Here is a 15,919-nt window from a genome sequence, read left to right on the forward strand (position 1 = left end):
ACAGCTCGCTTCAGGAAACCTGTGAAACTCCTGAACCAAACCTATGTCTGAACTAACAAGTCCTCCCACTTAAACAGGCATGTTTCCAAAAATGAGCTCCCTATCCCCTCTGGCTTTGTTTGAATGTTTCAGTGTACAAAAACCTCCAAAGGAAAGGTGTGTTTAGCTTCCCAAGAAGACTGTGGGCTCAGGAAATGAGTAATTGAGCTAGAGTCTGATGGTTTGAGACATGGGGAACCTTTCTGGGGCGTCAGCCTGCCACCCTCAGCCCAACTCTGCTGTGTTGGTAACTGTGCTGGAAAGCAGGGAAATGCATCATCAAATTAAGGTCCAGACAGGCAGACATTTCAGTGAATCATTGCTAATTTCTCGGCCGCTGCGTCGCATCCAAACGCCCCAGGGTTTGGTGGCAGAGCGACACTGCAAGAAATGTGGATTTAATTGAATCATCCTGAGTTTAGTCTGAAAGTTTGAACCTCAGTGCTGCAGAGTCATCTGTCAAACTGTTGCTGTTTACGCCCAAGAATCTTCGCTCTCTCTAATAATCAGGCGAAGAGCTCTATTTAAAGTGACTCGGACACAAATCGGTTATTTAAGTTCATTACATTAAGGGTTTAGAATATCCCAGTAAAAGGCTGGACCCCCTTTTGCCCCCAGAACTGCCTTAATTCCTCGTAGCACACTTTCAACAAGGTGTTGGAAACATTCCTCAGAGATTTGGGTCCATATTGACATGATAGCATCATGATAGCATCATCATAGCATCATGATAGCATCATGATAGCGTCATGATAGCATCATGGTAGCATCACGATAGCGTCATGATAGCATCATGATAGGGTCATGATAGCGTCATGATAGCATCATGATAGCTTCATGATAGCGTCATGATAGCATCATGATAGCCTCACGATAGCGTCATGATAGCATCATGATAGCGTCATGATAGCGTCATGATAGCATCATGATAGTGTCATGATATCTTCATGATAGCATCACGATAGCCTCATGATAGCGTCATGATAGCATCATGATAGCCTCATGATAGCGTCATGATAGCATCATGATAGTGTCATGATATCATCATGATAGCATCACGATAGCGTCATGATAGCCTCATGATAGCGTCATGATAGCGTCATGATAGCATCATGATAGCGTCATGATATCTTCATGATAGCATCACGATAGCATCACGATAGCCTCATGACAGTGTCATGATATCATCATGATAGCATCACGATAGCATCACGATAGCCTCATGATAGCGTCATTATAGCATCATGATAGCGTCACGATAGCATCACGATAGCCTCATGATAGCGTCATTATAGCATCATGATAGCATCACGATAGCATCACGATAGCCTCGGGTTAGCGTCATGATAGCATCACGCAGTCGCTGCAGATGTGTCGGCTGCACATCTATGATGCTAATCTCCCGTTCCACCACATCCCAAAGCTGCTCTGTTGGACTGAGATCTGGTGACTGTGGAGGCCGTTCAGGGTTCAGGGAACTCATCGTCATGTTCAAGAAACCAGTTTGAGATGATATGAGCTCTGTGACATGGTGCAACGGTGCATTATCCTGCTGGAAGTAGCCACCAACAAATAATCCCCCAACATTATTCTGCTGCTATAAAGCGCTTCAAACAACCCGTGGATGTTTCCGTTTTGGAAGTCGTGGAGTCATTTTAATGTCTCACGTGCACAGCTCATGACAGTGAAATAAGAGTTAGATAAGCTGCTGAGAGCATCATGACACTGATATGAATTCATATCGTAGCAACATCATCCATCACTTCAGTGGATTTAACCCCAGCATCGAGTGTTTTCCTCAGCTGGTTATTTCTTGCAGGATGGCCCCATAATGAGGTTGCAGTGTGTTTGCTCCACTGCACATGGTCCCTGGTTTGGACAGCTGAGAGCCAGCAGACTCGGTGTCAGATTAGCTTTGAAAGTCATTAGCGCAGCTCATTTTAAACTCAGAGCTGAAGCCCTCCAGCAGCTCGCTGACTACTTCATTCAGATTGTGTGAAAGGTTCCCTATAAAACGCTCTTCTTTTGTTCTGCTTTTATTGCCACCTGAGATTAGTTTCTCAGCTTTATGTTGGGCTCAAATCGATGTCCTGCTCATTCCAAAACATACTTTAATAATTTAATTTAAATGTAAAATGCATTTAAATGCTTTAATCATCTAAAAACACAACATATTTTGCCATCGCTGAAACACATTCAGTGGCTTTTTGTCCAAAATTGCTTGTTTTAGCTCCTGAATCTTTAAGCCTCACACTGAAAAAGCTCATCTGCTCTAATTGTTCAGTAAAAGTGAGACTAAGGCAGCTCTCGTTCTTTGTTTCTGCTGTCAGACCTGCCATTAGGCAGGTATAATGCGTGTGTTTCATGTTGATTTCATGAAAATAATAACTTTTTAGACATTTCCCATTGACAAAAAGCTATGAAACGCACCGAAGCCGAGTGTGTTTGCGTAGAAATTACTCCCAGAAGAGTTTTAGCTCATCAAGGACAGTGAAAGTCATTGTCTTCAGCTTCAGTGTCAGCATTTAGGATGCGATTGAACATCGAATTTGCATTCAATTTGCCATGCTGGAGTTTATCCCATAAATGTTTATGAGCACATATACTGCTCAGCGCTACGCTAATCAAACCGAATGCCTCATTTAAATTTACTTGGGACCACATCACTGCATCCCTGTCAGTTTAATTGACTCTTTCACACAGATAATCCACTTAATGTCACCACTGATTTCCAAGGAACTCTTTTTAAGACAACAAAGTTAGAGCCATTCTGTATAATGTAAAATCCATTATGATAAACAGCCGGGATTCACGGTACATTTCATCTATGGAGCTAACGCTGCGTCGCATGACTTCATTTGTTTGTTTGGATTAATTGTAAATCATGAGCTGAACTTAAAGGGAACTGATTGATTAAATGATTTGGTTCAGGGGAGGTTTATAGGAAGGTGCACTTTCTTCACCAACACATCTCTGAATGTACAACTTATCAGAACCATTAGCTTCTGAAAGCTGAAAGTGATCGATGACGGGAAGGATATCAGAAACAACACATTAAAAGATGCTAAAAGGGATGCTAAAGATGCTAAAAGTGCTCCTTTTTCTTTACATTTAGTGGGTTGATGCATCTTTACAGAAACTCTGAATGAGAGGAATGATCCACATCCTGCAGCCACACCTTCAACACAACAGAAGAAACACAGCGGGGCCTATTTCGTCTCGGGCTGTAACCAAAAACTGAGCCGCTGTGATCACTGGGAGCATATTGACAGAAGTACCAGACTGATTCGTTGACATTAAGGCGCTGTGCTTGGGGCGAGGCCTCATCTCACTCCATTACAACCATCTCAGAGCTCATCAGAGCCAAAGCCTTCCAGGAAATATGACCAGCATAAAAGCTTCCTGTGCCTTCTCAGTCCACTCCGCTGTGCAAACACAGCTCACTGTCTGTCACTGTGCATGTGTGTGTGACAGCAATAGCTCCATTGCTGTGTGTTTTATGCACTGCTGTGGGTTGCAGGTGCACTAATGTGTGGCAGCTCTGGATCAATGCGGTGTCCATGTTATTCTCCTCCCTGAGGGCTCTATAGCCGTGCTGTAAACATTCAGCCCTATTAGCTGGAATCTATCAATAGTTTGGGTTTTTTTCAGAGCTTTGAGCTGCAGCTCTGAACAACAGGAAGTGGGCACTGTCTGGTATTTCTTCAGCAGTCCAGTCTGCTGCTGAGCTCCAGTTACACAGACTGTGGATGAACAGAAGTGAACAGCACTGGCACATGAAGTTCTCACAGACCAAACACACTTAACCCGAGCTCAGTGCAAACAGCCTCTCAGCAAGCAAACAAAGACCGATGTTTGAACATTTCACTGAACGTTGGTCATTATTTTCCCACCCCGAGCCTCCCAGTAGTGCGTAAAGGTTGCAGTTCTGCTAGGACCAGGAGTCAAGTCACGGGGGTCTACACCCCAGCTCCATTTGCACCTCGATGGCAAATCCATCCAGACCCCAGAGCACATCCCCAGAAGTGTGGTCATCCCGTGGCGAGTGCCGCCGAGGGCTGTTTGGCTGCCTGCCAACTGCCTGAAATGTGCTGATGCCTGCTGAGGCGGATGGAAGGAAGGCAGGAGGCCCAGGAGGTGGCCTGCCTCAGAGGACCCCCTCACAGGAGAGAGGGGGAGAACCGGAGAACCAACGGAGAACCGACCGACCGAAAACTTCAAGTCAAATCAGACATATATCTTCTATATTTTTACATTCAATCAGTGTTTGTTGTTAAAAGATAAAAGGGGCACAAAAATAGACTGAGAAAAACAGTCAAATCACAATTATCTGCATGATCTTCAGCTAAAATCTAAGAATCACGACGGCCGTAGTTTTTTAATGGGAAATTTGTCTCTTATCTTCTTAATATACTCTGTACTGCAACAGAATGACCTGTAACCTGCTGAGAGCTTCCTAATGATCGAAAAAAGAAGTAGTGGGAACCTAACAGCACCCTTCCAGCCGCTCTGCTGCAGCCTGCATACCTGAGAATCGCCACATGAAGAGTTAGCATGATGGCAGCTCTCTGGAATTTATATAATATAATAACAAAAGAATCCCTGAGACTAGACTCCCCTCATTTCTAAATGAACCCCAGCAGTGAGTCTCTGTTTGGCCCTGTGATGGACTGCACCCCCCCATGCAGGGACAAGCTTCAGCCTCTCATGTGACCTTGACTTGGATTAGGCGATAATAAAAGAACTGACCAGCAGCTTCATCCCCATGTGAGCGGCTCACCTGTCTCTGATTCTCCGTCTCCAGTCTCAGTCGAGCTTCGATGCAGCGCCGCGTCTCCAGGAAGGCCTGCCGCTGAGCCCGGTCCGACAGGTAACTGATGAATATCCCAGCAGTGTTCATGCACATGAACAGCACAGCCTGAGCCGCCACCTGAAAAACACGCAAGAAAAGCTCATTCTGAGGAGAAGCCGGAGCCACAAAGACCACATTATTCCCAAACATCACGCTTATGAGGGTGATTTGGCTTGTTTTCATCCAGTTTTCACCAAATATACAGCAAATGTGCAAAAAGAATGCAAGATAATTCAAGTTTTCACTCAAATTGTAGCACTTGGAGCTACCTGTCCTCATATTTACTGTGTAAACACGACTGCCAGCCTAACCTCAAACTTCTGAAATCACCTGAAAACAGTTAAAATATTGCATCAACAGGTGGAACATTAGAGTCTCCTCATCACAGTATTAAGTGAGCCACAAAAAAAGAATACAGCAATTAGGAAATGTACAAATAGACAAATAAAGCTGTAAATAAAACCTCTGAAATCTACTGAAAACACAGTTCAAACATTAGAGTCTCCTCATCACAGCATTAAGTGAGCCACAAAAAAAGAATACAACAATTAGGAAATGTACAAATAGATAAATAAAGGTGTAAATAATAAGGCCGATCCCTTCTGTTTCACAGCCAAGTTTTATTCTTCTTTTCCACACCAGCTGGAGGTGTTTTTTTGGTAGATTTGGGTGTGTTTGTGGTCATTTTTTTCAAAATCCCCCACTAACCAAGCCTGGATTCACATTTACAGCTTGTGTTTTTGAAATTTTACATCCATTTCTGACCGAAGATGAATAGAAACCAGCTGGATTCCTGAATGGGAACATTTTTGTGCCTGATTAAAGGATAAAGTAGCATCCAGGACATCTGCGGGTACTTTAAAAGTCCACATAGAACCCTTAAAGAACTTTCAAACACCAAATTAAAAGTGTAAAAAGGCTTGTTTGGAACGAATGACGCATGAAGCTTTTAACAGATTTCTAAAAGATGACTGGGCTTTATCTGAAGTAGAACTTCATCAGTTTGGGAGACACCATGACTGAACACTGTGTCACCCATTCATTTTAAAACGTTCGGACTGATTTAATGAGTAAAAACATCTCGAGGCTGTGTTCTAACTGAAGTTCAGACGGGGTAATCTGATGAGTCACCACGGTGCTGCAGATTCTGTGCTAATAGAGGAGGCCCACAGTGGTTTACCATCTTATTTTAACATTATAAATAGAGAAAGAGTCCACTTCTTTGTAGATTAACAGCTTAATTTATATAAAAATGTTTCAGGCACAGTTCAAACAAAAGAAGTCCGAACTTAAACAGCTCAGAACTGCTAGGAGATCAGTCCAAATGCAGCTTTTGTTGAATCTAAGCCTCCTTATAGAGTTAAATATCACATGTTAAACAAATCCAGAGCAAACGGTGACCTAATCTGATGAATAATTGCACAGGAGTCCGCTGTAGCTATCAAAGACATTTAAGAAAACACATCGATCTGATGTAGACATCAGATTCAGTTAAATCACCGAGGGGAAGTCCTGCAATCTGTCATCTCTTATTTCAGCTCGCGATGACTCGTCTCTCCAGGTTCTCCCAGTAAAACATAAATGATTTAATGCCTTACAATGTATTTCTGTTCAAGGAGCATGAGCAGAATCTGAGAGTGGTTTGAGTCAATAATGGGGCAGAGAGCAGAAGTTGTTGTTTACGCTGCCTCATGCTGGGTTTACACCAAACGATTTCCACAGTCCCAGACTAAAAACTGAGTCTTTAGGAGTCTAACTGGAGTCTTTAGGAGTCTAACTGGAGTCTTTAGGAGTTTAACTGGAGTCTTTAGGAGTCTAACTGGAGTCTAACTGGAGTCTAACTGGAGTCTAACTGGAGTCTTTAGGAGTCTAACTGGAGTCTTTAGGAGTCTAACTGGAGTCTTTAGGAGTTTAACTGGAGTCTTTAGGAGTTTAACTGAGTCTTTAGGAGTCTAACTGGAGTCTAACTGGAGTCTAACTGGAGTCTTTAGGAGTCTAACTGGAGTCTAACTGGAGTCTAACTGGAGTCTTTAGGAGTCTTTAGGAGTCTAACTGGAGTCTAACTGGAGTCTTTAGGAGTTTAACTGGAGTCTTTAGGAGTCTTTAGGAGTCTAACTGGAGTCTTTAGGAGTCTAACTGGAGTCTTTAGGAGTCTAACTGGAGTCCTTAGGAGTTTAACTGAGTCTTTAGGAGTCTAACTGGAGCCTTTAGGAGTCTAACTGGAGCCTTTAGGAGTCTAACTGTAGTCTTTAGGAGTCTAACTGAGTCTTTAGGAGTCTAACTGGAGTCTTTAGGAGTCTTTAGGAGTCTAACTGGAGTCTTTAGGAGTCTAACTGGAGTCTTTAGGAGTTTAACTGAGTCTTTAGGAGTCTAACTGGAGCCTTTAGGAGTTTAACTGAGTCTTTAGGAGTCTAACTGGAGTCTAACTGGAGTCTAACTGGAGTCTTTAGGAGTCTAACTGGAGTCTAACTGGAGTCTAACTGGAGTCTAACTGGAGTCTAACTGGAGTCTTTAGGAGTCTAACTGGAGTCTTTAGGAGTTTAACTGAGTCTTTAGGAGTCTAACTGGAGTCTAACTGGAGTCTTTAGGAGTCTAACTGGAGTCTTTAGGAGTCTAACTGGAGTCTAACTGGAGTCTTTAGGAGTCTAACTGGAGTCTTTAGGAGTTTAACTGAGTCTTTAGGAGTCTAACTGGAGTCTAACTGGAGTCTAACTGGAGTCTTTAGGAGTCTAACTGGAGTCTAACTGGAGTCTTTAGGAGTCTAACTGGAGCCTTTAGGAGTCTAACTGGAGCCTTTAGGAGTCTAACTGGAGCCTTTAGGAGTCTAACTGGAGTCTTTAGGAGTCTAACTGGAGTCTTTAGGAGTCTAACTGGAGTCTAACTGGAGTCTTTAGGAGTCTAACTGGAGTCTAACTGGAGTCTTTAGGAGTTTAACTGAGTCTTTAGGAGTCTAACTGGAGTCTAACTGGAGTCTTTAGGAGTCTAACTGGAGTCTAACTGGAGTCTTTAGGAGTTTAACTGAGTCTTTAGGAGTCTAACTGGAGTCTTTAGGAGTCTAACTGGAGTCTTTAGGAGTCTAACTGGAGTCTAACTGGAGTCTTTAGGAGTCTAACTGGAGTCTTTAGGAGTCTAACTGGAGTCTAACTGGAGTCTTTAGGAGTCTAACTGGAGCCTTTAGGAGTCTAACTGGAGCCTTTAGGAGTCTAACTGGAGTCTTTAGGAGTCTAACTGGAGTCTTTAGGAGTCTAACTGGAGTCTCGGCGCGCTCCCGTCATCTGGATCGTTCAGTTTAAGGCGGTAATCTGCGTTAAATTTAAGGCGGTAATCTGCAGTCTTTCCCCAGTCTTGGGCTTTGGATCATATCAAACGTGTTTAATATCATCGCAGGTCACAGTGACGTAACACAATCAACAACCAATAGATGAGCTCTGACACCATCGGAAACAGGAAATAACAAACATGTCGGCGGATGCAGAAGAACGAGCGACCAGCAGGTGAAAATGGACTGTCCGTGCCCATATTCTGTGGCGTTTTCTCTTCTTTTTCTTGGGTTTTTCACTACAAACCACTGCACAGACCAGAGCAGCTGCAGCTAAAAGCTGCTTCTCCTCCATTTTTGTAAAACTTCTGCTGAGCATGATGGGAAAAATCGAAAAAATCTAACCCTAACCCTTGTAAATAGTGACCCTACAAGATTCTTTGTAAAATCTTTAGTCTGAGGCTCGTCTGGGACTAAAAACTCTAAACACTAGTCTTTAGATGTGAGCTGATAGTCTTTCAGAGTCTTTTCAAAGTCTTTTCAAAGTCTTCTGGTGTGTGGGGAGCATCAGACCGTGCAGAGAGCTGCATGTTGGGTTCTATGAGGTGAAGCAATAAGTTCAGTTCATGGTGAATGCAGAAACTCCTGCAGGACACCTGCTGTCCCAAAGGAAGCTGCATCTCCGACACTAAAGGGTCAGACTGCTCAAGCTAAAAAGAAAACCTTAAAGATGGAAAGCACAGAGAACTCGTTGTGTGTTAACCTCGATAAAAGAGTGTCGAGATGCGATTAAGAATTAATGTCAGAGGTGAGCGTGACGCCAGTGACGAGCTTTCAACCGCCGTGACAAGCCGATGAGCCAAGACGAGAACATCTGAAACCAGATCAGACAAGAGCACAGGGCCAAAAGCATAACCAGGTCACTGATCATCCACGAATGAGTGAACACAGCTCCTTCCTCACATGCACTAACACATTACACCACCCACTGGCCTGCAGACAGGACATGAGCACTATGCAGAAGCAGCGCTTCTTATTCTATGAAACAGAATCTGAGATGTTTCCTCAGACCCTGAGGGAGTCTTTGTATTAAAAACAAAGAAGCCACAGAAAGAGTCCAGCTGTTTGTCCACATCCGGTCCTGGAGGGGGCAGCTGGTTTTAGACGCTTCAACACGCCCGATTCAGATGATTGTTAAATTCTGCACAAGCCTGCTGATGATTCATGATCTGAATCAGGTGTAAAACATCTAAAACCTGCAGGACAGTGGCCCCCGAGGACCAGATGTGGACATCCCTGGTCTACAGTATCAAGACGGTGTTAAAAAATATACATTTAAACGAATAAGTCAATGAGAAATGATCAAGTTATTTGACAAGGATCGAAATATCATACACAAATTTCCAGATTTTATCTCAAGTAGCTTTCCTTGAGGTATAAAAGCATTTACAGAGTACAATCTCCACCAAAAACAGTGCAAAGTGTGCCTGATCCTCACCAAAATATGACGAATTTAACCAAGATTCAGGAAATTCTGCTGGCAAACGGACAAATGGAGCAATGATAAACCTCCTTGTTGGCTCTCACCTTGGTGGAGGCCAACAGCACTGACTGATAACTTGGATATAGTCCACTTAAGCACTTGTATTTAGCACAGTTTTTTTTAGTTAATCCTGTACTAAGGAGATAACCAGTGCTGGGATAGATGACATATGCCTGCTTTTAATTTTGAAGTCTCAGTTATTCTTCTCTGAGCTTTATGAACAATGCTACATGTAAGATGCTACATGTAAGATGCTACATGTAAAATGCTACATGTGAGCTGCTACATGTAAGATGCTACATGTGAGATGCTACATGTGAGATGCTACACGTGTCTTTTCTCGCTGGCGTTTTAAAATCAAAGGATTTCCTTTGAATATCAGCGTTGTCTTTGCTGCCCACACTACGTTTCCATCTGAAAATGATTGGGAAATCATCTGTGTTTCCATCAAAAATACGGACTTTGGGGAGTTTTTAACTCGCGCGAGTTTTCCGCAGGTTGGCATGACAACCAGCCTGTAAACGTTTTACCGGCTTCCCGACCCGGAGTGTATCACCATGGAGACAGGACTTGAACCTTTATTAAGAATCGGGCTGGTGGTGTTGGAGCTGTTAGTCCTCTGGTCCTAGGAGGAGCTGTGATGAGGAGAAGGCGGCAGGAGGTGTTATTTAATGCCCTTAAATGCCGAGATCGGGGTGAAAGTGCGCTACGTCAGCTGTTTCCATCCCTTTCGAATCAACCAAAACTCGGCGCTTGCGAGCGTATTTTCATTTGTGCGAATCGGGGTTTTTTGATTCGAGTTACGGCGTTTCCATCCTAATTTACCGATGATGCTTCATCCAAACAGGCTGATGGAGACGCACCTACTGTCCGCTGCAGCTCGCCCCCCACATGTCTGGTTGTGTTTATCATCCCACTTCCTGCTCCATACAGCAACATCTCGCCCCTCCTCTGCCACTAACGTGATCTCATCCAACAAAAGGTTTGCTTTTCATGTTCAAACCTTCATCTGTAACTGGATTATATGAGGAGATGTGAGGTAAAAAAGCAAGGCATCGCAGTAAGTTGATCTGACATTTATAAAGCACGAGATGTTCTGCTTTGGCAGGTTTTTTAAGCTCAGCACCTTTTATGAAGGACATCAGCTCCCCAACTGATCTAATCATAGAAAATCTAAGATTATCTTTACAAATGAGGCCCCCGATGAGATGAAAAAGGTTTTCAAGTTAGAATACTTTCACTCCAATCGATGGGTTAATCTCACCGATAGATTATGTTTATGTTTATGTATTCAGCTTTTATCCAAAGCGACTTACAAATGAAGATATAACAGCTATATAAAAGCTAACAATAAGCTACATAGAAGAAACCCACAGAGTAGAGATATTTGAGAGTTTCAGAGTAGAGATTAATGTCTAACCAAGACAGCAGAGGGGACTGATGAAAAGATGAAGATGAAAAGCGAGTTTTGAGTCTAAAATATCAAAAATAACTAAAGAAATAAAGGTAAAAAAGGGAAGTAAAGAACACTGTAGCCAATCTCACCATCAATCCATCGATCTGAAATCTGTCTGCATTTACAAATTTACAGGCAGCTTTTCCCAGAGATTGGAGCTAAAAACCCAAATGATCCAAATTCACGTCTGGCCACCTGAATTCTTTTGAAATCCGGCTGTTTGAAGACTGAAAGCTTTCATCAGCCTGTGCAGTGACGAGCAGCTCAGCCCGTTAAAGCGTCTGATGCAACGCTCTGCAACTTCACCGCCGCCTGCCTGCCTGCCTCCTACCTGCTGGAGCTTCACATGATGCCAGTGAGCTGAGAGCTCAGCACATCTCTCACAGGGAAACCCTTCACTGCTTCACACACAGGCAGTCGAACTAGCTGCTAATGTTAGATTCAACTGTTTTTAACTCAGACGCTCCTCTCCGAGGACTAATACGAATAACAAAGTGTTTATCTCAGGCACTCTCATGGGGAGAGATGTGTGAAGAGTAATTATAGTTCAAGACAAGTCAGAACAAGTCCTAAGCATCTGCTAACCTTCACAGTTTCTCTCTGTCTCCATTAAAAGATGTTTTATTTCCTCAAAAAAACACACAAGATGGACATTTCTGTTCTAAACGGCAACCTGGCAGCGTCAAAGTGTCAGTGAAAAGCAGTCTAAACACATGAAAGCATATTCAAATGACCTTTTTACAACTCACACACAGCCTCATTAGCATGAAGCACACAGCGAATCAAAGTGATCAAATAACTGTGTTTCACTTCTGCGCCAGCGGCTGTCTGTTTTGTTGGGTTTTTTTTTAAAGAGGAAAGGCTTTTGCTCCTCCACTCCAGGCAGAATTGTGTCACTGCAGATAAAAACCCAGACAGTTTTCTATCCTCTGTTGCTGAAAGAGAAGCACTCGAGTGCTCTGCCACTGTTTTTTTCGGCCACAGTGAAATAGCTGCACTAAGAGCAATTTCAAGAGGAAAAAATGGAGCATAAAGAGGGGTTTTCTGGTGCTTTGCAAAGAGCAAGTCGACGTTTCATGAGAGGCTTCTCCCAACTGCCAACAGTTTCTAACCCACTGTTGGTTTTTATGGAGACGCCTCGTGGACTGAGGATGAGGTTCAGGATAACGTCATTTACTTTGAATAATCCAAAGAAGATCAATCACTCTGACTGAGGCATAAATATGAATAAATGTGTCACTCATAATGTTAACAAGTACAAACTAAGAGGTGCTGTAGAGTCTTCAGGTAAGTACTTCATGTACAGTGGGACACATCATCAAACATTTATAGAAGAACACACTCCTCAGTTAGTGCGTCCAGGGGAGGGTCACAAGTAGGGCTGAGCGATTTTATCGATACCACGATATATATCGATATTTTGTTTCCCGATAAAGTATCGATTTTTCAGTCGAAAGTATCGATTTTTTTTTTTTTTACATTTATAGAAGAACACATTCCTCAGTTAGTGCGTCCAGGGGAGGCTCACCAGTAGGTCTGAGCGATTTTAGCGATACCACGATATATATCGATATTTTGTTTCCCGATAAAGTATCGATTTTTTTAGTCGCGAGTATCGATTTTTTTATTTTTTTTTAATTTAAGCTAACTTTATTGAAAAGTCAGACGTTACAATTAGCAAATTCACAGAACATTAACATAATACAAAAAAATGTCGGGGGGGGTCGCAATATACAAAACACACACAGTATTTAGCTTCCTGGTTTCCTTTCAGTCACTGCAGAATCCTTACTAACATTTCATGCCTTGCCACACAGATAAGTCTCGTTTTGCCTCTTTGCCTAGTCTTGTTTAGTCTCATAGTCTCGTTTTGTTTCATAGTTAAGTATTTTTGATCCGGCTCTGCCACGCTTTATGTTTTTTTTGCCTTGTCTTGTTTTTGTTCTTGCTCCCTGTGTTTTGAAAATAAATCAAGTTTTACTTCGAAGAACTGCATCTGGGTCCTACCTCTCCAACGAACCGTGACAGTTTATCCGCTTTGAACCATCAATTTCTTGATTGTGACTTTTGCAAAAGAGCTTCACAGCAGTTTAAATTAATTCAGCAACCTAAATGTGCAAGTTTACTGTTCCGTTGATGTAGAAATATCACCAAAAAATGATTGTATCCTATCCTATCATTTTCCGTAGCTGGCAAACTCTGTCACTGCATTGATGCAGAATCCTTCACATATACATCAAGATGCATCTTAGAATTGAATAAATTACACACCCCGAGTGGTCATATGGCCTGTGTGATTGCAGCCGTGTCCTGGACCAATGGGAGGGCCGACTCAGATTAAATGTTCTGCATCACTTGGCCGATGTAGGGAAAGAATTCAATTCACTAAGCAGATCGGATGCATCATTTCCAAATAACCTGCAGCTCCTCATTTGTGTTCATTTCTTCACCAGCAGTAAATAAAACAGCCTTTAACCGCTTGTCTAAATGTCTGTTAAACAGAAGAGGCCACACTGTATTCCTGTACTAAGATGAGGCGCCACTGGTGTCTGAAAGGCTGGGAGAACAGCTGTTTAACACACTAACAACCCACTGGATCAGCTGCAGGTGTCCTTTGCCTCCAACGTCAAACAAGTCTCATTTACCACCTCAGATCCTTCACTTGCCTGTCCTGGCTTATCAGTCAGAGAGAAATCCAAGACACATGTTGGAGTTAGTGTGAGCAGAACAACCAGAAATCACACAGACAGAGCAGCAATGGATGTCAGGGGAATAAATGGTAAGTCCTTCATCATTGTGGACATCAACTGGGTCTTTATTTGAGGATGCACAACATTTAGATAACAGTCGCAGATACTTTGTTAGCTGCAGCTACGTTGTGCTCTGCTGCATTCGTGGAGCTTATCCAGTCTGGCACGAGCTATTACTCACACTCACTTCCACCTGCATCACAACCAGATTACCCTCAAAGTCCCCATCTTAAAGGAGGGAGGCTTGAACAGTCACAGAGCATTTGTATCAAGCATATTTGCATAAACAAAACTCTTGTCTGGCTAACGTTTCCATACATTAAACATTAAATACATCAGATTAATTCAAGAGTAGATTTACAGGTCATGAAAATCAGTCAAATGTTGATTATTGTGGTGATAATACACATAATGTGATGTGATCCTGTGTTAATACTGTTTTCTGTGCACTTATTAAAGCTTCTTACCTGCTATTTAGAGTGTAATTAAATTGCCAAAACATATGATTCTGAGACGACGTCCTTATTGTGATGACTTTTGGCTACAATAACAGCAGGAAAAAAGCTCAACTCAAACCTTAATAATGCATAGATGCACTTGATCTGCAGACTGCACGCTTAAAGATCCACTCCTGGTATGTTGGAGGAGCATTTAATAAATAAAATACTCACTTTGAATGATAATAAGGCCCCCGACTCCTCCCTGTTTTAAAAGGATCCATGTTGGTGCAAACAGATCTCAAAGATCAGATTCTGTGATCGTGCAAAGCAGGCTTTAGGTTTCCTCCTCACACTCGAGTAAAAAGTATTGATCTTACATGTTAGGTGAGCAAACTACAACTTTAGAAACAAGCCTCTGGGTTTAAACCTTCACAAACTGCATGTGATTGTGCGCAGCGAAGCTAAAATCTTCAAAAGAACAGCATCCACTTTGGAGAGGAGGTTCCAAACTCTCTTAATTTCTTCCCCTGCTTAGAACTGCTGCTGCAGCACAGTCTGCATGTTACCATGAAGGGAAAATGTCTCATTCAGAGTACCTTTAAGCAGACTAACTCATCCACAGACACAGAGCCGCCTTTCTTCCATTCTTCTCCGTTGAGGCTCCTCGCAGGAGAGCTGAGGGGCCTCCCGGTGCATTATGCAGTGTGTTACTGTGCGTTATCGTGAATCTCTCCCAGGACGCCATCAGCTCTGATTCAATTTCTTAGGTGCCCCCTGGAGGCCTCTGCTCCTCCCACCGAGACAAAAATTAAAAGCTCTAAGCTGCAGCAGCTGTGCCGGCATCCATGTTGTTTTGGAAAAGAGCAGCGTCGGTTCGCCATAAAGGGCATCAGCATGGAGACCGCCGGTGCACTCATTAAAGGAAAATGCCAGTGATGTGAATGTTTTTAACAAGGCCTCATTAAGAGCTGTGGGGCAGGAAGAGGCCCAGCTTGTCAACAACTGCTTGGAAAATAATCAGGAAGGGTTAATAATAGTAATAATTAGCATAATTTCTTCAGTTTGAACCAAGACTGTGTCGTGGCAGACATGTGGCGTGGAAAAGGTCATGTTGGCCGATACCAGCATACACACAGTTGCAATTGTTACAATCCTTATTTAGGATAACAAAAAATGAAAGCAATAAAGAGGGAAAACAGAAATGGTGCGCTAATATAAAGGGACTTTATGTTCCCATTAAACAGCTAGCTAGCATGCAGGGGGGCTAACCACCTCCCAAAAGCCTGGTCTGCTACGATTGGTCAGCTCCAGCGGCCCGATCAGGTCCCTCCCACCATTTTAGCTCTGCATGAATTTATAACTCAAATAAAGCTTTTATTGGACACAAAGTGAGGATGCACAGCCCCATTAGAGCAGGATTAGTATTCTTTGTGAATGTCCAAACTGCGGGACGAATAAAGGTTTAGCTGATCGAAAATACAACTCAGAATACCCACAGAAATACTTATTTTTGTCATTATAGGGCCTGACACTGTTGTTTAGGTGATCATTTAACATGGTCAAAGATGCTGTAAGATTGC

The 15,919-nt window shown here is 42.8% G+C and overlaps 1 protein-coding gene across 1 annotated transcript in view; it reads right to left on the bottom strand.

Annotated features, from left to right (window-relative positions):
- Positions 1-15,919, bottom strand: part of adcy8 (adenylate cyclase 8 (brain)) — a 123,658-nt gene that overhangs the window by 70,938 nt on the left and 36,801 nt on the right. Inside the window, 1 exon segment of the mRNA XM_072363297.1 lies at positions 4,820-4,969. Within this exon segment, the coding sequence (XP_072219398.1) occupies positions 4,820-4,969 (150 nt within the window).

Source organism: Leuresthes tenuis, unplaced genomic scaffold, assembly GCF_036924035.1.
Source record: "Leuresthes tenuis unplaced genomic scaffold, fLeuTen1.0.hap1 SCAF_14, whole genome shotgun sequence".
Classification (NCBI taxonomy): Eukaryota; Metazoa; Chordata; class Actinopteri; order Atheriniformes; family Atherinopsidae; genus Leuresthes; species Leuresthes tenuis.